We start from the raw sequence: 25567 nt of genomic DNA, 5'->3' as shown, positions 1-25567 counted from the left end.
AAAAGGTGAAATCAAATTAACAAAATCTCTAATACATTTAAAAATCTTTATCTTGTGTTTTAACGATTTAACATTTTAATACATATTTAAATGTATAAAACATACTTAAATTGTAATAAATTATTAATAAAGTTTACAATAAAAACATTTATTTAAATGTAGATTTTTTACAATGTAGATGTACAGTGGATATAAAAAGTCTACACATCCCTGTTAAAATGTCAGGTTCTTGTGGATTTGGATGTGTGCTTTGGATCGTTGTCGTGCAGAAAGGTGAACTTCCTATTAATCTTCGGCTTTCGAATGGACGCCTGAAGGTTTTGTGCCAGAATTGCCTGGTATTTGAAACTGTTCATAATTCCCTCCACCCTGACTAAGGCCCCAGTTCCAGCTGAAGAAAAACAGCCCCAAAGCATGATGCTGCCACCACCATGCTTCACTGTGGGTATGGTGTTCTTTGGGTGATGTGCAGGGTTGTTTTGGCGCCAAACATACCGTTTGGAATTATGGCCAAAAAGTTCAACCTTGGTTTCATCAGACCGTAACACATTTTCCCACATGCTTTGGGGGACTTGATGTTTGTTTTTGCCAACTTCAGCCGGGCTTGGATGTTTTTCTATATAAGAAAAGGCTTCCGTCTTGCCAACCTACCCCATAGCCCATTCATATGAAGAATATGTGAGATTTTTGTCACATGTAGCACACAGCCAGTACTTGCCAGAAATTCCTGCAGTTCCTTTAATGTTGCTGTAGGCCTCTTGGAAGCCTCCCTGACCAGTTTTCTTCTCGTCTTTTCATAAATTTTGGAGGGACGTCCAGTTTTTGGTAATGTCTCTGTTGTTCCATATTTCTACACTTGATGTTGACTGTCTTCACTGTGTTCCATGGTACAGTGGGGCAAAAAGTATTCATTATCAGTGGTCTTGTATGTCTTCCATTTTCTTATAATTGCTCCCACAGTTGATAGCTTCACACCAAGCTGCTTACCTATTGCAGATTCAGTCTTCCCAGCCTGGTGCAGGTCTACAATTTTGTTTCTTGTGTCCTTTGACAGCTCTTTGGTCTTGGCCATAGTGGAGTTTGGAGTGTGACTGTTTGAGGTTGTGGACAGGTGTCTTTTATACTGATAACAAGTTCAAACAGGTGCCATTAATACAGGTAACGAGTGGAGGACAGAGGAGCCTCTTAAAGAAGTTGTTACAGGTCTGTGAGAGCGAGAAATCTTGCTTGTTTGTAGGTGACAATACTTATTTTACTGAGGAATTTACCAATAAATTCATTAAAATCCTACAATGTGATTTTCTGGGGGGAAAAAAATCTCATTTTGTATCTCATAGTTGAAGTGAAAATTACAGGCCTCTCTCATCTTTTTAAGTGGGAGAACTTGCACAAATGATGGCTGACTAAATACTTTTTTGCCCCACTGTATATCTAATGCTTTGGATGTACCCTTCTCCTGACTGATATCTTTCAACAATGAGATCCCTCTGATGCTTTGGAAGCTCACTGCGGACCACAGCTTTTGCTCTGAGATGCAACTAAGAAAATGCTAGGAAAATCCTACTAGAACAGCTGAATTTTATTTGTGATTAATCAGAGTCACTTTAAATGATGGCAGGTGTGTAATGATTTCTATTTAACATGAGTTTGAATGTGATTGAACTGAACTGAACACAGCCACATCCCCAGTTATAAGAGGGTGTGCACACTTATTTTTCATTTTTCCCCCTCGAAGATTTCAGTTTGTTTTTCAATTGAATTGTTCACATTATAGGTCACATTAAAAGTGGAAAAGTTCTGACTTGATTGAAAGTAGTAAATTTTTCTTGATTTATCTTTGTCTCATTCTTTTACACCACAAAAACCTGGCATTTTCACAGGGGTGTGTAGACTTTTTATATCCACTGTACAACCCCTTTTCCAAAAAAGTTGGCACACTTTGTAAATGTAAATAGAAACAGAATGCAATGATGTGCAAATAATTTAAACCCTAAATTATATAGGAAATAGTACAAAAACAACATATGAAATGTTGAAACTGAGACATTTTATTGTTCTTTGAAAAATATATGCCCACTTTGAATTTAAAGCCAGCAACATGTTTCAAAAAAAGTTGGGACAGAGGCAACAAAAGACTGGAAAAGTGGTGTAATCCTCAAAAACTAACTGGGTCAATTGGCAACAGGTCAGTAACATGATTGGGTTTTAAAAGACTATTCTAGAGAGGATGGGTCTGTCAGAAATGAGGATGGGCAGGGGTTCACCAACCTGTGAAAGACTGCGTGGACAAATAGTGCAACCATTTAGGAATAATGTCATTTAAGATGGAATGAGGAATATTTGAGAAGCTGCAATTCTATATAAAACAGGAATAGGAAAACATTTAACTTCCAAAACTACAGCAACTGCTCTCCTCCGCTCCCAAACGCTTACAGGGTATTGTTAAAAGAGGAGGTGATGCAACACAGTGGTAAACATGTCCCTGTCCCAACTTTTTAGAAACGTGTTGCTGGCATGAAATTCAAAATTGACACATATTTTTCCAAAAACAATACATTTCTCCGTTTCAACATTTGAAATGTTGTCTTTATACTATTTTCTATTAAATATAGGGATAATTGATTTGCACATCATTACATTCTGTTTCTATTTGCATTTAACACAGCTTTTTTGGAAATGAGGTTGTATATCATTTTAAGTATATTAAAATAAATACAGTATTCATGTCAATTTACCATGTGAACATGTCAATTTGGCATGTAAACATTTCATTTTCAAACTGGCACAGATCTGGATAAATATTTACCTTGACATCAGTGTTGCTAAGTGCTTTATAAAGTGAAAATGATGATTTATCACTAATCATCAGTGTGTACGCTTGTCCAATTTAATTGGAATTATGCTGCTTAGATACTGACTTTGTCAACAGTCTTGCCAGGCTCCCTCTACAGCCTTTATAAGGCCAACATTTGGTAAATATGAGAACATATTAGTAGACAATTCTTTCTTAGACTAGTGAAATATTGCCCTCTTTCTTTTGACTCCATATGTCCTGTATACTTTTTTCTGTCATCATGTGGACCATTTTGAATGTTGCGTTTGCCCATTAGTTGTCGGATCAACCAATCTGCCAGTTTGCCTACTGTAGCTTAACAAGAACTACAGACTCCCTTATCTGAGTTGTTGGATACATTTGGGGAATCCTGAATTTGTTAAACCACCTTTCTGGAATACCCCTCCCCCAGCTAAGTAAATTTTAAATACATTTTCCTTTACAAAAACAACCTGGATTTGTGCACATGAAATCTTTTAAGACATGAAGCAATATGAATGCCTTCTTCTGAGAGCTGCAAATGCTTAGTGAAAGTTACTGACATGACATTTCACATCATCCAGGCTCAGAACAGCTCCCTGGTCCGTGTTGTTGCTGTGCTTGTGTTTCTTATCTGAGCATCGACAAAGCTTGTACTTTATCACCTGTGAGGAAAGACAGAGGTATGCTGCAAAGGTCAGTGATGCTCGTGTGGGCCTCCTTTTCAGCAGTTTGTAGGAATTTGTAAATGTTTCATTGAGCTTTTCTAATAATGAATCAGATAGAAAGTCCAATGTAAACATAGTGGTTTCTTCCAATGTAGACTACATGAGAGAAGGGAAAAATCACCTCATAGATGTAGTCAAAGAGCTCCAGGATAGTAAGGATACTGGCTCCAATGAAAAGACCCATATGACCACCAATATCGCCTGGAATGGACAGAGAACAACATGATTATAAAAGAAAAGACACATCCTCAACAGACATTTCCTCAACAGACAAGTATAATTAACAAGAAAAATGTACTGCTTTCATCATTTAAATACCTAAGAGTCCTGCCACTTCGTAGGCTTTCTTCTGTTCAATTGTCTCATAGTTTAGAGCCTCAAAGAAGATGTCCAGAACGAGTATATTTTCCCTGTTACATAAAGAGACCATATTCAACATCTAAGCAGTTCACAGTAATATGAATAGTATAGAAAGCCTTTATTCAATACATATTGTCTTGGCCATTACTTTTCAAACGGGTCACTTCATGCTCCCAGTCAAAATCTAGTGTTTGGAACAGTAGACTCACGCGATGTACTGCTCTGACTTGTTGTACTTTTTAGCCAGATACTTGGCAGAGGCTTTGCTGGGGATCTTGACAAAGGACAGCTCCTTACTATATCTGGTCATGTTGCATGGCATCTCACATACACAGAAGTCATTGTCTCTCTCCACCAGGAAGTCTGAGGGCAAAGAACCAGACTAGCATTCGAATGTCATCTCTGTAAGTCTGAGTTGTGATACAGAGACTCAAATATATTTGCAATGGTCTAAGGAACAGCAGGAACAGTGGTCGGGAATAGTCCTTACCGAGAGCCGGATCAGCACACTCTTTATACAGCTCGGGGGTGCAGTACGGGGCGTCTCCTGTACATGAAGTTTTCTTATTTAATCAATGTAAGTTGGACTTAAAACAGGAAGAACGTTCCGGTTAAGAGGTTCAGAGGCTGGGTGGTGAGGGTTTACCTACCAGGCATATGCACCATGCGGCAGTTACAGTTCTCCACCAGGTAGCGCGTCTCACAGTCGATGCGGCAGGCCGAGATCCCGTACGACTCAAAGAACTCAGAGTCCATCGGTGTCACCTTACAGTCCCCCCATGGTGGGGGCAAATATATCAGCTAGATCACCCAGAAACACACGAGTCACACCTCAGACTACAAATTATTAAGTGCTTCATACTGCAACATTTCCGTGAGCGGCATACAGCATATTGTAAAAGCATTACAATTTAGACAAAGATTTCTGAATTGTAGGAATGTTCTTACCCTTTGTTCTTGGCAGGAGACAAAGGTCTGAAAACCAGGTGCCACGCCGAAGCCCAGCTGGTCAATGAAGGATGGTTCTTCCTGACTGTGGATCTGAACTTTGATCCCTGCTTCAAATGATGTCTCATCTGTGGGGAGGGGAACCAAGGTAAGGATCACTAATCAACCCATTGGGTCCAAGAGACAGATAAGGTATGAGCTCTGTAACCAACTGTAAAAATACAATACACAGACACACTTTTGTCCTCACCTGTCTCTCCCCACACAGGGAGGTACTCATCCTGTTGAATGTCCAACATGAGCTCCAGTCCATTTCCCATTCCACCCTTGGTGGTGATGAGAGGGGTGTGGCCCTCATTCCCAGCGTTAAATGTGTAACACTTCCCATAACGAGTAAACACCTAAGGAAGAAGATAAGAAAGATTTATATTAGGAACCAGTCCACTCCATTACTCTGAAAATTCGCTTCAATTCCCACAAGTGAGTTCTATCAAATAGCAATGTGTAGCCGCACTATCCATTGTAATGGTCTATATTAAAGAGAGTTAACATGTAAGCAAACCTAATAGCAAACCATGTAACACAGAAAAGCATATTTTTTAAGTTGTATGCAGTATGTTAACAATGCTATATTACCAAATATAAAAGCACACAGAAGTTACATACAATCACAACATAAAATTACCATAGTTCCGTAAAATATAAATAATTTATAAGTAATTCAAATTATTTAATTTGTTTTACAATGTTTTACATCAGTGCTTTTGTACCCAAAATTGCCTTGTTAATTCTCTTGAATTAAATTCCATAACTGTCTCAAAATAAAGGTGACTGATTCCAGCCAATTAAAACAGAGAAAGCAGTGCAACTCCCTCCCCACTGAACTGCTGCACACCTGAACCACATTTGGAAAGTGATTGTGATTGGTGGTGATAAATGTGGCAATGTGAGAAAATCTTTTTAGAACTATGGCTGGAATCCATACATAAAAAAGACAGCCCTTAAATTCGTGCTCTAGCCATTTTCCTTTAGGGACATCCACATATAAAACAGATGCAGTTTTGATTGCTATCTGAAGTGCTGTTCCAATTTACAAAAGCTGGCCCCTCAACCATTGATTTAACATCAGGGAAACAAGGGAACAACTTAGATCACTTGCAGGCTTGATGTCACCCACAATTTAATGCAAATTGTAATCACATGTCCTACAGTAGCTGCTTAGTGTCACATTTTATCAACACAACTACATTTTTGTATTAGACTCCAATCCGAATTCAGGGCAGTTGTGCAACAGGATGCTCGGGGAGGGGGATGTAATGCACTCTATTTCAATGGGCTAGAATCAGTGCTCTAACTTATTATGTCTTCTAAATTATTTGTTTGCACGGTGGGGGTTCTCAGCTAGAAAGAGATTTCAGATGGATGGTAATGTGTGTAGGGTGGCTATTTAAAAAAACAAGAAAAGGAACCAGGCCAGCCTAGTTCAGCCGGCCTTTGGGGAAGAAAAAATGAATGTTGTTGCCCTTGCTGGGTTCAAACCAGGGCCTCTTGTGTCAGGCTGTGTCTTTAACCACTACGCCACTAAGCCAAGTGTTTTGGCGTGATGTTAATATTTAGCTAGACACCATTAAGCATTGTGGTGAACCGACTAACGTTTCTTATTAACATCCACCACAAATAGCATATATGAACTGTATGGCTTTTGCCACTGGCCGTTTTAACAGCTTATTAGCCAGTAGTAGGCTTACTAGTATCTACTAACTTACTAGGAATAGTCATAAGAATTGAGCAATTGTTAGTGAGACTAAAGATAAACTTTACACTGCGCAAAGCTATTTAATTTCATGGCATTACAACATTTGATACAATAACTATCCACATAGGTGATGATAACTGACTTTTTTTGTCTAGTGAAAAGACGAGAAAATCGTGGAAACTCCTCTCTTACTGCGCAAGGGGTTGTGGTTTATCTTACCCCAAAAAACATGCATGGATGCGTACTACCAGAAATGGTTGCAAAATAACCGTAAACACGTTATAGTAAGCCTAAAATAAAACCGTTTACGGTTATATTGCAACTATTTCTGGTAGTACGCATCCATGCATGATAAGCTACTGAAGCTTGTAGCCAGCAAAGTCTTTGTCTATCCTGAACAAATCCTAATGCGTGCTTTGTTCTGTCTGAGGTGAGGACTGAACACCGGCTGCCCTCATGGCAGTCTGCATCTCTAACCACTACACTATTTAACAATGGGTAGTCAGTCAGGCACTCAGTAAAAAACATTCACTCTTCTTGGCTGGCTCCGCTTACCCGGTCTGTGTGCAAGATGAGCTATTAGCATGTAAGCTTCTCATCGTTCAGGCATTACTCAAACCCTACATCTCTATCCAGGGTCATCATTCTGCCACTTCTAGGCTTTTTGCTGTTCTGCCTCTATGGGAAGCCAGCACCCTCTCTCTTCTTTGTCTTTGCACCCCAATGGTGCCCCCAATGGTGAAACCCAGGGGTGGCGCTTAGCTTTCATTCCCATGGGTGCGAGGCATAGAACCCCCCCACCCCTCACTGGTTTATTTCAGTCCAGCTGTGTTCCTTGCTGCAACTTGCCACAGGGGGTCAGTGTTAGTCTGTCTACATTAAGTATGGGCTGAGGGGCTAAGCGTTCTAAGGCACTCCATTAAGGATCCATCTACATACTTGCTTCAATCACAAGTTGTGTCACTGCCATTTTTGACTGAGAAGCTTAAATAAGTGTGCAGCAAAACTCATTGGGGCATGTTTCAGAGGGCACAGATATTTGAGAATTTGGGATATGCGATAAGGCAAGGTTGCAAATAGCAATTGGATAGTATAAAATTTGAGGAAAAAAAGGGTATAAGTTGATAAACACAAATTAAATATGAGACAAATCTAATCATTTATTTAGGTAAATAATTATGAAAAAAATATTTTCTCCAAAATGTGAGCCCTCCCCTTGCCAAGATAACAGAAATCCTATGATGTTTGATGAGTTGGGATAACACATAACATAAGATCTAAAAACATTCATCCATGCAAGATCTTTTGGAGTTCTTGGTCCTCGATGGTGAACTCCTCAGCTCACCCCACAGGTTTTCAACTACTGCAAAATCCTGATTCTATGGTAAGTGGATCTAGAGAAATACTCTATATCACTTGCCAGAATGCCAGAAGAATCTAATGAAAACTAGTTTTATCCTCCAAACAGAGGCAAACATGTTACCCATCACATCCCAGATAGAGTCGCAAATTTCTATTGGCAAGACATCTAAACAGCTTGTTGGCATGGCGGTGGCGTCTAATTGCAGTTTTGAAGACAAGTTCCAAACAACTTTTGCAATTCTCCAACTGTGATCCTTGGGTAAATGCCACCGACTCGAATCCCAATGCTAGTGAGTTTGAATCACGAGAGATGTGCAGTATTTCTGTTCTGTAACCTTACCCCTTACCTTAACCACACTGAAAGTGTTATTGAAACGTAAACCGTGAGATCAAGCTGATAAGAAACAATATTATAATTCTGAAATATATATCTAAATATGTATGATTCTACAGTGCTGTGATTGGTTAGGGTATTCCCTGGGTTTCCATCATTATCTGACTGATATGATTGAAACGAGCAGCCGGTGATTTAACATTCTCTTACAACCTCTTTACAATAATAGACCTGCTGTTACCATGGAGACCAAGCATCCCTGCGAATGAGCGGCCTTCTCGTCAAGAAAGAAACAAAGAAACAACAAACACTGGCACGGTGGATATGTGAACTCATTAGCCTTTATGACGGCTTAAGAAAGTGGCTGTTGAGGCATGTCAGAAGCCACCGTGGTCCCCAGATGGAGGACTGAGGCCACGCTTTGAAAAACTCCCAGAACTGAGAAAGGACACATCTGGTGATGCAGGCCAGCCACAGAAAGAGCCGTGGCCTGCGTGCAGTAGAACGATGTTTAATATAACTAAGAAGAACATCAGGAACTATGTTCAAGTGTACTGGAAGTTATTGTCCGTTTTTTTACATCTATTTTCAGACATTTCATGCTTTGTTGGATAGCAACGGTGGGGAAAGACAGAGGAGTATTCTGGGTGAAAGAGCAGTGGGACGAATTTGGACCGATGTAGCAGTACGTGTGCATTGGATGCAATGAGCTAGATCGCTGGACCATCCAAGACCATTTGTCTATCTAAAACTTGAGAAATGTTATTCCCCTCACCAGAAAGAAAGGAGATGTAGGGAAAACAGAGACAATGGAAAGAGATGTGCGTGTGAGGGGGGTAAAAAGAGAGAGAAAGAGCTCCCTTCTTACTGTGCTGAGGCTGAGAGTGGGCTATTGTTCACCGTTACAGCACCATGTGACCTGAATTTGATTACAGAGAGGACTGACAAACAAAAAGAACGATTGTCGACTGAGTTTGGGTCGTGCCAAGGGCGCTTAGACAACTCAGCCTTGCTATCTATCATCAGACACACACACACACACAATGACAATTACAGGATCAGTGCCCTGTTGTGAGGGACTGCTATAGGCTAGTTGAGTGAGACACCAAAAGGAAGTAGCAGTGTGTGAGTAATCGGAAGGATATTCTTTTGATCATTGCCATGCCAGGAAAATATGCTTCTAATCTCAACCAATGTCATGGTAAAAAGACCTAACACTACATCTGTTGTACGGCTAATCTCAACCAATGTCATAGTGAAAAGACCTAACACTACATCTGTTGTACGGCGAATCTCAACTAATGTCATAGTGAAAAGACCTAACACTACATCTGTTGTACGGCGAATCTCAACCAATGTCATAGTGAAAAGACCTAACACTACATCTGTTGTACGGCTAATCTCAACTAATGTCATAGTGAAAAGACCTAACACTACATCTGTTGTACGGCTAATCTCAACCAATGTCATAGTGAAAAGACCTAACACTACATCTGTTGTACGGCTAATCTCAACCAATGTCATAGTGAAAAGACCTAACACTACATCTGTTGTACGGCTAATCTCAACTAATGTCATAGTGAAAAGACCTAACACTACATCTGTTGTACGGCTTCTGTAACATGCTTCTACTGTCAACCCTTCTGTCTTGTTCACACATTTTCTGCATCCCTCAAATGCTGCACCACTTCCTCCATGCTATCATTTCTCTATCCATCCAATTGAACTTTGACTAGCATCATCATAGACCTGTGTTTTCTGTGAAGAGCCTAATGGCATATATGCATATGGGGAGGAACTGTATGTTAGTTTTACTGTAGACTACATGGATACTTAAATGTGGATACATGATAGCTGTTTTAGTTCCAACTGTTAGATGAATCACTGAATTTGTGATGCCTGGATGTACCTATTCTCTATGAGTATGTTCATGAATGAACATATTATTAGAATTCACTTTTTTTAATTCTTATTTTAGAAAAGTATGTTTGTGGCTTTCCAAGCCACCTAAGAGTGGCCATACATTTTATAACACAGATTTTTTGAGGTGACAGGCAAGTCCAACTCCAACATGTTTCACTTAGTTCTCCTCCAGGGTTGATAGGTTCATTCTGCCTTTTCCTTTCCTATCTCATTGTCGGCACTTCACTAACTGGACTACTTTAGAGACTAATCAATCCTCTTTACCTGTCCTAAAGATCAAAGCTCATCTTAAAGTCTTTGCACAGTCTGTAATCTTTCTAGCTCCCAAGTCAATCAGAGCCGGTCACTCCTAGTGTTTCCCACCATTGAAAAGCACTTAGCACTCTCTTGTGGTTAATCATATACATCAATGTGCATTTCTTTCCTTATAGGCAAGGCAGAGTGTAGAACAAGTCTTAAATCACTAATCCACACACCCTGCAGGCTGCTGGAGCCCTATGCCTCCATCATCTGTTACAGGAATCTTCTGCTGGCTGAATTTAATCCATTAGCACACTGTTGTTTTATGGGGGAACATTTCAGTCACTTAACAGCTTCCATATAGTGCAAACACTTGCTCAGTCATTAAGCTGCTGTCTTAGGAACCGAGGCGCCGACAGAGAGATTGCAATATAAACTGTATAGCCAACATGCAACTACAGGCAGTGAGCGTGTGCACTCATAATCTATTTTACAAAGTGGTTTTAGCTTTGTAGTGGTGATGTTAATATGGCTGCAGATGCAGCAGGCTTTCCTTGTTATCTGGAAAATCTAGAAAAACAGCCAAGACGACAAAAGGACATTTGTTATTTAAGATAGACAAAACCTTTGATTAAACAAGCACTAATGTTAATCGTGTCCATTAGAAGAAGTTCAGGCCTGTTCAATCAAATGAAAAAGGACAGTGCTTTTAAAGTTACATTTTTGTCTACAATCTCTCTTTCCCACCCAACCCGAAGGGCAGACCAAGAACAGTTGGAACCGGGAGGCTCAGCTATCGAGTGCTGAATAAGAGCAACTGCAGCTACAGTAAAAGGCGACTGGAGACAATCTGTCATGTCAGAACACAGGTAGATAACAAGTCAGAATGGAATAACAGGGGCCCAGTGTCCTTCCTCCACTGTCAGTACACTCCTCTGTCCTGATATCCACTGTGTGTGTGTTTGGGCAATGGCTGCTGATGACTCACCAAACTAATGACAAGCTTTGGGAAAAACGGAAGGTATTCCAAGAGGGAGAACCATAGATACAGTGGATATAAAAAGTCTACACACCCCTGTTATAATGCCAGGTTCTTGTGATGTAAAAGAATGAGACAAAGATAAATCATGTCAGAACTTTTTCCACTTTAAATGTGACCTATAATGTGAACACTTTAATTGAAAAACAAACTGAAATATTCTAGGGAATAAAATTACAAATAAAAACCTTAAAATAACCTGGTTGCATAGGTGTGCACACCTCCTAATAACTGGGGATGTGGCTGTGTTCAGAATTAACCAATCACATTCAAACTCATGTTAAATAGAAGTCATTACACACCTGCCATCATTTAAAGTGACTCTGATTAATCACAAATAAAGTTCAGCTGTTCTAGTAGGATTTTCCTGACATTTTCTTAGTTGCATTTCAGAGCAAAAGCCATGGTCCTCAGAGTTTCCGAAGCATCAGAGGGATCATTACCGAGAACTGGACGTCCCTCCAAAATTGATGAACAGACGAGAAGAAAACTAGGAGGCTTCCAAGAGGCCTACAGCAACATTAAAGGAACTGCAGGAATTTCTGGCAAGTACTGGCTGTGTGCTACAATTTCATGACAACAATTTCCCATATTCTTCATATGAATGGCCTATGGGGTAGGGTGGCAAGACGGCCTTTTCTTACAAAGAAAAACATCCAAGCCCGGCTGAAGTTGGCAAAAACAAACAAAGTCCCCCAAAAGCACATGGGAAAATGTGTTATGGTCTGATGAAACGAAGTTTGAACTTTTTGGCCATAATTCCAAAAGATACAGTACAGGCCAAAACTTTGGACACACCTTCTCATTTAATGCGTTTCCTTTATTTTCATGACTATTTACATTGTAGATTCTCACTGAAGTCATCAAAACTATGAAGGAACACATGTGGAATGATGTACTTAACAAAAAAGTGTGAAATAACTGAAAACATGTCTTATATTCTAGTTTCTTCAAAGTAGCCACCCTTTGCTCTGCATTCTCTTGATGAGCTTCAAGAGGTAGTCACCTGAAATGGTTTTCTAACAGTCTTGAAGGAGTTCCCAGAGATGCTTAGCACTTGTTGGCCCTTTTGCCTTCACTCTGCGGTCCAGCTCACCCCAAACCATCTCAATTGGGTTCAGGTTCGGTGACTGTGGAGGCCAGGTCATCTGGTGCAGCACTCCATCACTCTCCTTCTTGGTCAAATAGCCCTTACACAGCCTGGAGGTGTGTTGGGGTCATTGTCCTGTTGAAAAATAAATGATGGTCCAACTAAATGCAAACCGGATGGGATGGCATGTCGCTGCAGGATGCTATGGTAGCCATGCTGGTTCAGTATGCCTTCAATTTTGAATTAATCCCCAACAGTGTCACCAGCAAAGCACCATCACACCTCCTCCATGCTTCATGGTGGGAACCAGGCATATAGAATCCATTCGTTCACCTTTTCTGCGTCGCACAAAGACACAACGTTTGGAACCAATGATCTCAAATTTGGACTCATCAAAGCGCAGATATCCACTGGTCTAATGTCTATTCCTTGTGTTTCTTGGCCCAAACAAATCTCTTCTGCTTGTTGCCTCTCCTTAGCAGTGGTTTCCCAGCAGCTGCTTGACCATGAAGGCCTGATTCGCACAGTCTCCTCTTAACAGTTGTTCTAGAGATGTGTCTGCTGCTAGAACTCTGTGTGGCATTCAGCTGGTCTCTAATCTGAGCTGCTGTTAACCTGTGATTTCTGAGGCTGGTGACTCGGATGAACTTATCCTCAGCAGCAGAGGTGACTCTTGGTCCGGACTGACTGACCTTCATTTGTTAAAGTAATGATGGCCACTCTTTTCTCTTTACTTAGCTGATTGGTTCTTGCCATAATATGAATTCTAACAGTTGTCCAATAGGGCTGTCGGCTGTGTATCAACCTGACTTCTGCACAACACAACTGATGGTCCCAACCCCATTAATAAGGGAACAAATTCCACTAATTAACCCATTTCAGGTGACTACCTCCTGAAGCTCATTGAGAGAACACCAAGGGTTTGCAGCGCTATCAAAAAAGCAAAGGGTGGCTACTTTGAGGAATCTAAACTATAAGAATCTAAACTATTTTCAGTTATTTCACACTTTTTTGTTAAGTATATAATTCCATATGTGTTCATTCATAGTTTTGATGCCTTCAGTGAGAATCTACAATGTAAATAGTCATGAAAATAAAGGAAACTCATTAAATGAGAAGGTGTGTCCAAACTTTTGGCCTGTACTGTATGTTTGGCGCAGAAACAACACTGCACATCACCCAAAGAATACCATACCCACAGTGAAGCACATATCCATATTTCGGTGGCATCATGCTTTGGGACAATTTGTCTTCAGCTGGAACCGGGGCCTTAGTCAGGGTGGAGGGAATTATGAACAGTTCCAAATACCAGGCAATTTTGGCACAAAACCTACAGGCGTCCGTTAGAAAGCTGAAGATGAAGTTCACCTTTCAACATGACAACGACCCAAAGCACACATCCAAATCCACAAAAGCATGGCTTCACCAGAAGATGATTAACGTTTTGGAATGGCCCAGCCAAAGCACAGACCTGAACCCAAATTAACATCTGCAGGGTGATCTAAAGAGGGCTGTGCACAGGAGATGTCCTTGCAATGTGACAGATTTGGAGCACCTTTGCAAAGAAGAGTGGGCAAATATTGCCACGTCAAGATGTGCCATGCTAATAGACTCCAAAAAAGACTGAGTGCTGTAATAAAATCAAAAGGTGCTTCCACATAGTATTAGTTTAAGGGAGTGCACACTAATGCAACCAGTTTATTGTGAGTTTTTTATTTTTTATTTTCCCCCCTCAAAGATTTGTTTTTCAACTGAATTGTTCACATTATAGGTTAAACATTAAAGGTGGAAAAAGTTCTGACATGATTTATCTTTGTCTCATTCCTTTACATCACAAGAACCTGGCATTATAGCAGGGTTGTGTAGACTTTTTATATCCACTGTACCAAGACTAGGGATTAAAGGTGTGTGAGTGTATGTGTCAACCTGAGTGTGTTAATGATGGCTGGAAAGCATGAAGGCTCAAATAGCTACTTGTCAAATTCTGTCACGAATGAAGCAACCTGTGGGGAACCAGTGAACTAAAGGGAACCACATGTAGCCACAGGAAAGATGGCTAAATGAAAGGCTGCCACACAGTAAGAGTTTCCTTTATTTGTTTTCAGGCAGTAAAAAGAGAAATCCATACACTGCTACCAGCAAGTCAGAAATCACTTCTATTATCCAAACAAAGAAATAAAGGTGGATAATGGTGAAAACCCAGATGAAACCTTTCCACTAAATGAATGTAGTAGCCTATACCCACTTACTTGAAGTTGTATATAAAGGTGTGACCTAAGCTATTGTATTTTTCACATTTCAACACCATAGAATATATTTGAACATGTTTGTGTGGTCTTCAATCCACCTCTACACAATCCTCAAGCCATAGTTGGAGAAATGAGACTAAAACACCCAAATACCATCCACTTTCAAAGGATTTCCTGTCAGACAGCCCTTTGAGCAAGACAAGCCTGCAAGCAGATTCGTCTAATGATCCATTAATGTAGGACCTCAGACAATTCATAGTAAAGGAGAAAGAAAGCGAATAGAACAGGAGCTGATAACTTGTATTTTTCCACTTCAATGGATTTGCAGGGGAGATCTAGGACTGCATGTCTTGAAGCTCTGCAATTCAGTTACATCCTCAAGATTCTGGCTGTCAGAATAACTTGATTTATTGCAACAATCCTAAGCTGTGTGTTACATGACATTATTGTTTCAATTATATGCTTCTGATAGATCCTCTTTTAACCATCCAATAAAATCTTTACTTCCTTTAATTCACAACACCAGGTTTCATACCAAGTCAACGTTTCATGTCAACCCCAGGCTTCACAGCTTCACATTAACCCCAGGATTCACAGCTTCACATCAACCCCAGGTTTCACATCAACCCCAAGGCTTCACAGCTTCACATCAACCCCATGTTTCACATAAACCCCAGGCTTCACATCAACCCCAAGCTTCACAGCTTCACATCAATCCCATGTTTCACATAAACCCCAGGTTTCACATCAACCCCAGGCTTCACAGCTTCACATCAACCCCAGGTTTCACATAAATCTGAGATTTTACATCAACCCCAGGTTTCACATCAACCCCAGGTTTCACACAACCATAGGTTTCACATCAACCCCAGGCTTCACAGCTTCACATCAACCCCAGGTTTCACATCAATCTGAGATTTTACATCAACCCCAGGTTTCACATCAATCCCAGGTTTCACATCAATCCCAGGTTTCACATCAACCCCAAGGCTTCACAGCTTCACATCAACCCCATGTTTCACATAAACCCCAGGCTTCACATCAACCCCAGGCTTCACATCAATCCCATGTTTCACATAAACCCCAGGTTTCACATCAACCCCAGGCTTCACAGCTTTACATCAACCCCAGGTTTCACATCAATCTGAGATTTTACATCAACCCCATGTTTCATATCAACCCCAGGTTTCATATCAACCCAAGCATTTACATCAACCCCAGGTTTCACATCAACCCCATGTTTCACATCAACCCGAGGTTTTACATCAACCCCAGGTTTTACATTAACCCCAGGATTCTCAGCCTCACATCAGCCCCAGGTTTCACCTCAACCCCACGATTCAAATCCCACACAGCAAATGCTTGATTCCCTTCATCACGTCATTCTTTCCTTGTTCCGTCCATCTCCGACCATTTTCTCTGAACTATGATGTGATGTCCCTGGCTGACTCCATGTTGTCCCTCTGTCCCCTTCCTCCTGCTCAGCTTGATAAATATTTTACAGGCTAGCAGACGCTCCACTCCTCCTAACCCACTGCCAGACAATGTCAGGACTCTCGGCAGCAACCTATCACCATCGGAGATGATCGCGTCATAGAGTGAGGTGAGATAGAGACACAGCATTCGAGAAAGACAGAGGGAGGAGAAAGACACAGCATTAGACAGACGGAGGAGAGAGACACAGCTTTAGAGAAAGACAGAGGGAGGAGAGAGAGGGTGGCAGGGAAAATGATGGACATTCCATCCAATTAGATTCCACCACCCCACCTCGCCATGAAACTAAAATCTTAATATTTATTTCAAATAAGTTTAACACCCCCAGTTACCATATTGTTTCTTGAAATGAGGGGGATCTCTGCAATAATCCAAAATAGAAATGTGAGTAATGATCTTAAAATAACCCTCAACCCTCTGACTTTGGGTTAAATCCGAAACCGACCATTTAGGTGACAATCCTCCCCAGGAATGTACTCTTAATGGTTACAGTTAACAACCCCAATACCAGCTGGGTTTGGAAAAATGACCTAATGTTTAACAATAAAATTAACCTGCAATAATATGCTTCACTTAACCACCAATCATCTCATCTTCATCTGCTTATCCGGTATCGGGTCGCGGGGGCAGCAGCTCCAGCAGGGGACCCCAAACTTCCCTTTCCCGAGCCACATTTGCCAGCTCTGACTGGGGGATCCCGAGGCGTTCCCAGGCCAGTAATCTCTCCACCTAGTCCTGGGCCTACCCTGAGGTCTCCTCCCAGCTGGATGTGCCTGGAACACCTCCCTAGGGAGACGTCCTGGGGGCATCCTTACCAGATGCCCGAACCACCTCAACTGGCTCCTTTCGACGCAAAGGACGCAACTCGGCTGTACTCCGAGTTCCTCATGGATGGCTGAGCTTCTCACCCTATCCCTAAGGGAGAAGCCAGCCACCCTTCTGAGAAAACCCATTTCAGCCGCTTGTACTCGCGATCTTGTTCTTTCGGTCATGACCCAGCCTTCATGACCATAGGTGAGGGTAGGAACCAAAATTGACCGGTATATCGAGAGCTTTGCCTTCCGGCTCAGCTCTCTTTTCGTCACAACGGTGCAGTAAAACAAATGCAATACCGGCCCCGCTGCTCCGATTCTCTGGCCAATCTCCTGCTCCATTGCCCCCTCACTTGCAAACAAGACCCCGAGATACTTGAACTCCTTTACTTGGGGTAACGCCTCATTCCCTACCCGGAGGAGGCAATCCATCAGTTTCCTGATGAGAACTGTGGCCTCAGATTTAGAGGTGCTAATCCTCATCCCAACCGCTTTGCACTACGCTGCGAACCGGTCCAGTGAGTGCTGAAGGTCACAGACCGATGATGCCATCAGGACCACATCATCCGCAAAAAGCAGCGATGAGATCCCCAGCCCACCGAACTGCAACCCCACCCCGACTATGCCTCGATATCCTGTCCATAAAAGTTACAAACAAGATTGGTGACAAAGCGCAGCCCTGGCGGAGGCCAACCCCCACCTGGAACAAGTCTGACTTACTGCCGAGAACCTGAACACAGCTCTCACTTTGGACGGATTGGATAGCCCTCAGAAGGGACCTCCTCACCCCATACTCCCGCAGCACCTCCCACAGTATCTCCCAGGGGACCCAGTCATACGCCTTCTCCAAATCCACAAAACACATGTAGACTGGATGGGCATATTCCCAGGCCCCCTCCAGGATCCTTGCAAGAGTGAAGAGCTGGACGGAATCCGCATTGTTCCTCTTCAATCTGAGGTTCGACTATCTGCCGAACCCTCCTTTCCAGTACCTTTGAGTAGACTTTCCCAGGGAGGCTGAGAAGTGTGATACCCCTGTAATTGGCACACACCCTCTGGTCCCCCTTTTTGAACAGGGGAACCACCACCCCGGTCCACCACTCCTTAGGCACTTTCCCCGACTCCCTCTTGAAGAGGCGTGTCATCCAAGACATCCCCTCCACACCCAAAGCTTTCAACATTTCTGGACGGATCTCGTCAATCCCCGGAGCTTTGTCACTGTGGAGCTGTTTGACTACCTCAGTGACTTCTGCCATGGAGATTGACGATGCTTCCCCATCAGCCTCCAGCTCTGCCTCCACTATAGAGGGCGTGTTAGTGGGATTTAGGAGTTCCTCAAAGTGTTCCTTCCATCGCCCAATGACCTCCTCAGTTGAGGTCAACAGTGTCCCATCCTTACTGTACACAGCTTGGATAGTTCCCCGTTTTCCCCTCCTGAGGTGGCGGACGGTTTTCCAGAAACACCTTGGTGCCGACCGAAAGTCCTTCTCCATGGCTTCCCCAAACTCCTCCCACACCCGCTGTTTTGCCTCTTTCACAGCAGAGGTCGTAGCCCTTCGGATCTGTCGGTACACTGCAACCGTCTCTGGAGTCCTCCGGGATAACATATCCCGGAAGGCCTCCTTCTTCAGTCGGACGGCTTCCGTGACCACCGGTATCCACCAGGGTGTTCGAGGGTTACCGCCCCTTGATGCACCTAAGACCCTTAGACCACAGCTCCCCGCCGCAGCTTCGGCAATGGAGGCTTTGAACATAGACCACTCGGGTTCAATACCCCCAACCTCCACAGGGATGCCAGAAAAGCTCAGCCGGGGGTGTGAGTTGAAGATCTTTCGGACAGAGGCCTCCTCCAGACGTTCCCAGTACACCCGCACTACCCGTTTGGGTTTTCCCGGTCTGTCCAGGGTCTTCCCCCACTCCCTGACCAAACTCACCACCAGATGGTGATCGGTTGAAAGCTCCGCCCCTCTCTTTACCCGAGTGTCCAAAACATGCGGTCTCAGGTCTGATGACACGATCACAAAATCAATCATCGACCTTCGGCCTAGGGTGCTCTGGTACCACATACACTTATGAGCATCCTTATGTTCGAACATGGTGTCCGTTATAGATAATCCATGACTAGCACAGAACTCTAACAACAAACGACCACTCAAGTTCAGATCAGGGAGGCCTCCCTATCACTTCTCTCCAGGTGTCTCCATCATTGCCCACGTGTGCGTTGAAGTCCCCCAGCAGAATTATGGAGTCCCCTACTGGAGCCCCATACAGGACTCCATTCAGGGTCTCCAAGAAGGCCAAGTACTCTGAACGGCTGTTCGGGGCATATGCACAAACAGCAGCCAGTGCCCCCCCCCCCCCCCCCACAACCCGTAGGCGTAGGGAGGCGACCCTCTCATCTACTGGGGTAAACTCCAACATAGCGGCACTCAGCCGGGGGCTTGTGAGTATCCCAACCCCCACCCGGCACCTCACACCCTGGGCAACTCCAGAGAAGAATAAACTCCAACCCCTATCCAATACACAATTTTCAGTTCACAAAAAACAGCTAAAGATCGCCAAGCCATTCTGCTTCTTTTCCCATGCTCGCTCAACCATTTTGCTGGGACACACACGCTAGAGGTGAACGCATTCCCCAGCCAGCAAACATTTGAGCTCATAGGCGTTACAGCGTGACGAGACAAGCAGCCTGGTCCAACTCCCACCCGTCCAAACCCAGTGCTGGTCCTCCGGTCTCCCTGGTCACAATGACACAGTTGCACCACGTGGGGACCAGTTAACAGTTCTAAACCTGTCATTTTCATCTCTGTGCTGCCTGCAGCATCTTGTATTTTTCAGTGTTTACATGACAGACGGCTGCTAGTTAACGCCGCTGTACAATTCCTTGTGGTCAGCAGGTGTATCAAACAACTAAAATGACAGAGTCACTTGGAAACAAAGATCCATGACTTGAGTCAGTTAAGAGAATCGTTTAAAAAGAATAATGGAATAACTTTGTGAGCGAAAGCCACACAGAATGTCTCTGGGGTCGTTAGGATGCAGGAACCTTGAGCAGAGAAGTATGTTAGTTTTATTATTATTATTAACTATGCAATTTAACAAGGCCCATTGATGATGTGATGCCAGAGGCTGTTGCTTGCTCTGTCTTACGGTACACTGAAGACCTATGAGGCATGTTCCCAGGAGGGCCAGTAAGAGCCCCCACTTTAGGTATGTTCAACTGGGGTGGGACTGCAGACATTGAAAAGCATGGCTTTGTGTTAAAGTTTACAACCTTCATTTGTTGAATACCTTAGCAAGGATCAAGGGATTGCATGTTTGCATCTAATGGAATATGCATGATGATTATATTTTTGTGATACACAGAAGAGTATAATTGCTTAAAGCATTACAGTATAAGGCACTCACTGGTGTATTATGTTAGTGTATACAGGCTATCATATCAACCCCAGGTTTCATATCAGTTGTAGGTTTCACATCAACCCCAGGTTTCACATCCCACACAGCAAAATCCTTCATCAGTCTGTTCTTTTATCTTTCCATCCACCTTCCCACCATTTGATGTCCTTGGTGGACTTCTCCCTTGCTGTCCCTCAGTATGATGTGATGTCCTTGGTGGACTTCTCCCTTGCTGTCCCTCTGTATGATGTGATGTCCTTGGTGGACTTCTCACTTGCTGTCCCTCTGTATGATGTGATGTCCTTGGTGGACTTCTCCCTTGCTGTCCCTCTGTATGATGTGATGTCCTTAGTGTACTTCTCCCTTGCTGTCCCTCTGTATGATGTGATGTCCTTAGTGTACTTCTCCCTTGCTGTCCCTCAGTATGATGTGATGTCCTTGGTGGACTTCTCCCTTGCTGTCCCTCTGTATCCTCCTGCTTACATTTACACACTCATGTAATGAACACAAAACCGATTAAAGAGATCACACTCACACACGCACGAAGGGAAACTTTCAGAAAGGTAGAAAAATGCACAAGGTTCACATAGAGAACTATTTTATATTTTTGTTTTTATTTAAAGAGAAGAGAAAGCTAGAGGACAGTGCGCATATTCCAGGTTGGAATCGACCCAATGCTGCAGTTCTGTACGTGCTGGTTTAGACCACTAGACCACCCTAGGCCATAGCTGTATAGTATTTCTCCAGGGGAGACTATAACTGGCAGTTTGAAGCCCTCTCTGTTTTCTACAAAACACTGCCCAAAGAGCCATGACAAGCAAGGAAAAAATATGCCTTTCAGGAGAGAATACATTTAGTATGGATAAAAATGACCCCCAACCTCCTGCTGGTTTTTTCATAAATAGAGAAAACATCTCCATATTTAAAGAAGGGCAAGGTGAATGATTATTTAAAATAGTCTCTAATTTAACCATTTGTATGCCCCCCCTCCCACCGGTGAATGATTATTTAAAATAGTCTCTAATTTAACCATTTGTATGCCCCCCCTCCCACCGGTGAATGATTATTTAAAATAGTCTCTAATTTAACCATTTGTATGCCCCCCCTCCCACCGGTGAATGGTGAAAGCAGGCATGTGGATTTCAACACTAGATACAAAATTTGTTCAGATTGCAGGCAGACTGTTAGATACATGCAATATTTCGTACAATCTACTAGGCAGCTGTTAAGCTAAGATTCCCTTCAGAGTATTACACAGAGACAGGGTTAATATCTGTAAGTAAATACACCACCACATCACAGCCTATCTACACTAACAAAAATGTAGGTGCAAGTTGGCAACAAAAGGTTCTCAAAAGCAATGGCATCTCTGAAGAACTATATATACCTGTATATATACACCGATCAGCCATAATATTATGACCACCTGCCTAATTGTATACGTCCTCTTTTGACGACAAAATAAGCCTGACCCGTCGAGGCATGAACTTCACTAGACCTCTGAAGGTGTGCTGTGGTATCTGGCACCAAGATGTTAGCAGCAAATCCTTTAAGTCCTGTAAGTTGTGAGGTGGGGCCTCCATGGATCAGACCTGTTTTTCCAGCACATCCTAAAGATGCTCGATTGGATTGAGATCTGGGGAATTTGGAAGCCAAGTCAACACGTTGAACTTGTTGTTGTGTTCCTCAAATCATTCCTGAACCATTTTTGCTTTGTGGCAGGGAGCATTATCCCTCTGAAAGAGGCCAATGCCATCAGGGAACACCGTTGCCATGAAAGGGTGCACATGGTCTGCAACAATGCTTAGGTAGGTGGTACGTGTCAAAGTAACATCCACATGAATGGCAGGACCCAAGGCTTCCCAGCAGAACATTGCCCAAAGCATCACACTGTCTCTGCCGGCTTGCCTTCTTCCCATAGTGCATCCTGGTGCCATGTGTTCTCCAGGTAAGCAACACACACGCACCTGGTCATTTATGTGATGTAAAAGAAAACGTGATTCCTCAGACCAGGCCACCTTCTTCCCGACACGGAAGTATTATATATTAACATATATTTGTATGTATTATATGTTTATTAATGTATGGCCATATATTCAATTTTGGCCGTTTTCAAATATGTTTTAATATGTCTTAAATACAAGTAAATATATATACATAAATCACAAAATTATAGTTGGTAATATGCATTTAGCATTTACATATAATTGATATATTTCCATATTTGTATTGTTTCCTGTCATGTGTTTATATTGTCTAGTTCTTTCTTTTACTTATTTTTACAGAGAGGAATGGCATTCATGATACTGTGTTAAAATGTATGCATATTGTTTTCATAATGAGTCTTTTTTGAAATACAAAGTACAAAGTGGTTCATTATACTGAAACTGAAAAAGGTGCTATATGCTGCTTGACAGTGACTAAAGTCAAAACCTTGATGTATTAACTAAACATTTATCATTATATTGTGAAACACTGGCAGTTGTATTATACTGTGAATATTATTAAATTAAGACGAATGATTCTAACAAGTTTGTTCTTTACTTCCATTTACAATGTATTTATTTAATAGAAATTATGGTAAATACATACTGTACAATTTACAAATTGGCTCAATTGTAAAAGATAATAGTAGTCTTTTTACAGTAATTAATGTAATGCAGCATGGCCTAGACTGGTGGTTATGTTGGTTTGCTCCCCATATTGCCAACGATAATTATTTAAACTCACTATAACAAGGATATTCTCAGGAAAATAATTTCTTGAAAGTTTATTTCCATGATGTGTTGATGAGAAATGCTTAAAGTACCACATATTCAGATATTTCATTATTTTAACACATAACACATATTAACACAATATTCAACGTAAAAATATATGACATGCATTGTATTACGATATTGTGAGAGGCGCATATTATAAATGTTTGTGCTAGGGCAAAAACAGAAATGTGCATCTCTTGGGGTGCTCAGGCCCAGGTTTGTGAATCATTGGACTAGTGGTTTCCAACTAGTTGTTGTACCAACCATGACTGTTTTACTATTGACCTAGCACTAGTTGCTGCATTAATTCACCCTCCATTCAGGGGCCATCATCTAAAATAATTTAGGCTGTATACACTTTATTGTATATGAAACTGTTAAAAATGTTTGGAGAAAAGATGTATATACATTTATAGTGGCATAATAAAAAACCCTGAATGTTTTTTTTTCCAGGCCACCTCAGAACTAGTCCAGCCAGAGTGGGGATATTACATTAAATTCACCCGAAACCTTCAATCAGAATGACTGCAAGGGCTGGGAAGACGAAGATAAAAGACTACTGGAAACATAAACTGGAACAACCACTTAAGTAACTGGTGCATAAAGTCAAAGTAAAAGCTAGAAAAAGTTGATCAAATTCATAACCTTTATAAAGGACTAGCATACAGCTCCAGAAAAAATTTAACAGACCACTGCACCTTTTTCTTTACTTTCCAAAAAAGTTGAAAAGGAAAGTTTTGAGTGTGGAACAGAAGTGTTCAATTTGCAGTGGTGTCTTCATTTTAACCCTTCTGTTCCTCACTCAAAACCTTCCTTTTTGAAAGAAAAAGGTGCAGCGGTCTCTTAATTTTTTTCAGAGCTGTATGTTCAATTACACAAACAAATGACAAATGCAGAAAACTAATGCTTGTACATATGAATACTGTTGAGTGTGGTTAAACTCTGGTAATTAACAACAACACTAAGGTTTACACCACTGAGTGTTAATTTAACTTGCACAGTGTTCAATTCCTGAATCAACAATGTTAAAATGAAAAAACAACACCCATTAACACTGGCTTATGTGCTGTGAAAGGAACACATCTGCAAGCTTTCATACATTTCAAGAACCTTCATATGACACACCAAAAACCCCACACTTAACTAATAGGTTCTTTATCGGGAAGGATTACTTATTGCTGAGGAAGAACCATTTATTAACCATTATTTTTCTCAGCGTACTGTGCATACAGTAGTGACCTAACTCTTCATATGAACCTGAAAACGCATGGGTCTATTCATTAGAGTACAAAATCCTATATCAACATCAACACCCGTTTCACATTGCGTACCCCTTGCTTTCATCCAGTGACACCCTTCACCCTGTTAATAAAGTTAACCATAACTAAATGTACATCACAAGCAGATGTCCAACCCCAAATACGCCCAATAGTTCTGCCGCCCTTCAGCACCCACACTACTGCGCCGGGGAACTCAGAGGATTTCTCAGCAGATAGCTGTTAACTCCAGAGCGCTGCGTCCCCCTTCTCATCCGAAGCTGAGCAAACATCAATGGGTAAACAGCCTGAGGGGAAGTCAATAGGCTTCTACACTACGCAGACTGTTGTCTACTCTAGGGGGTTCTGAGAGAGAGTTGATAGGAAAGCCTCCGTGAGGTTAATGTGTAGCTCTACTCAACCAAGTGGGTGTATGGGACCCCGTTTAACACCCTGCCTCTCTCAAAATCTTCTGCCGTCATAAGAATATTAATTGAAAGGTTGACCTGGGCCCTCTTTTTAAAAGGGAAACGTTAGGCTTTTTGATCATTGAGAATAAAAAAAGCTTTACGGAGCAGTATTAACAGGGGGCTTACAGTAGTTGCCTCTCTACAGTATGAGATGTCAATCGCGTCTGGTTGTGCGTTTTTACCTCAGTAATCGGACCCGTCAGTAACTTGTGTTCTAGAACATTCAGTCTTCTGAACACCCATTTATCTGTGCATCGGAGCACTCTGTTCGGCAAGGAGATACTACAGTGTTTTTTTAGCTCTCATCTGTCAGAACGACACACACGCACACATGCACACACACACACACAAAGAAGTGTTGGTGAGTGTTGTCTTATAATGAGCGATGTGTTGTGTTTCGGAGCTGGCTGATTGCCTGTCTAGTTGGCGCTCTGCAGTCCTGCACCCTGCTGAGAGATTCAAGCAGTTCATCAGTCATCATAGTACACTATGTATTTAGGATAATGAGGAGTGTTGACGCCTACACAGCACCA

At 42.1% G+C, this 25567-nt stretch overlaps 1 protein-coding gene and 1 long non-coding RNA gene across 2 annotated transcripts in view; one reads left to right on the top strand and one right to left on the bottom strand.

Moving 5' to 3' along the window:
* The window catches only part of LOC105026318 (acid-sensing ion channel 1), a 63404-nt gene that overhangs the window by 6000 nt on the left and 31837 nt on the right, over window positions 1-25567 (bottom strand). Inside the window, exons 3-10 of the mRNA XM_010897695.3 lie at window positions 5099-5249; window positions 4849-4976; window positions 4551-4701; window positions 4391-4447; window positions 4110-4263; window positions 3859-3950; window positions 3662-3741; window positions 3376-3477 (exon numbers count right to left, since the gene is read on the bottom strand). Coding sequence (XP_010895997.1) covers window positions 3376-3477; window positions 3662-3741; window positions 3859-3950; window positions 4110-4263; window positions 4391-4447; window positions 4551-4701; window positions 4849-4976; window positions 5099-5249 — 915 coding nt within the window. The remainder of the gene's footprint in view (window positions 1-3375; window positions 3478-3661; window positions 3742-3858; window positions 3951-4109; window positions 4264-4390; window positions 4448-4550; window positions 4702-4848; window positions 4977-5098; window positions 5250-25567) is intronic.
* LOC109616425 lies at window positions 9346-23953 on the top strand. Its single transcript, XR_002197545.1, has 4 exons — window positions 9346-9425; window positions 11227-11332; window positions 16327-16444; window positions 23762-23953. It is a non-coding gene; the product is annotated as an uncharacterized LOC109616425 (long non-coding RNA).

The sequence above is a fragment of the Esox lucius genome, chromosome 12, assembly GCF_011004845.1.
Source record: "Esox lucius isolate fEsoLuc1 chromosome 12, fEsoLuc1.pri, whole genome shotgun sequence".
In the NCBI taxonomy this organism is placed as follows: Eukaryota; Metazoa; Chordata; class Actinopteri; order Esociformes; family Esocidae; genus Esox; species Esox lucius.
The sequence above is the reverse complement of the archived record's forward strand: the minus strand, read 5'-3'. Positions and strand labels throughout refer to the sequence as shown.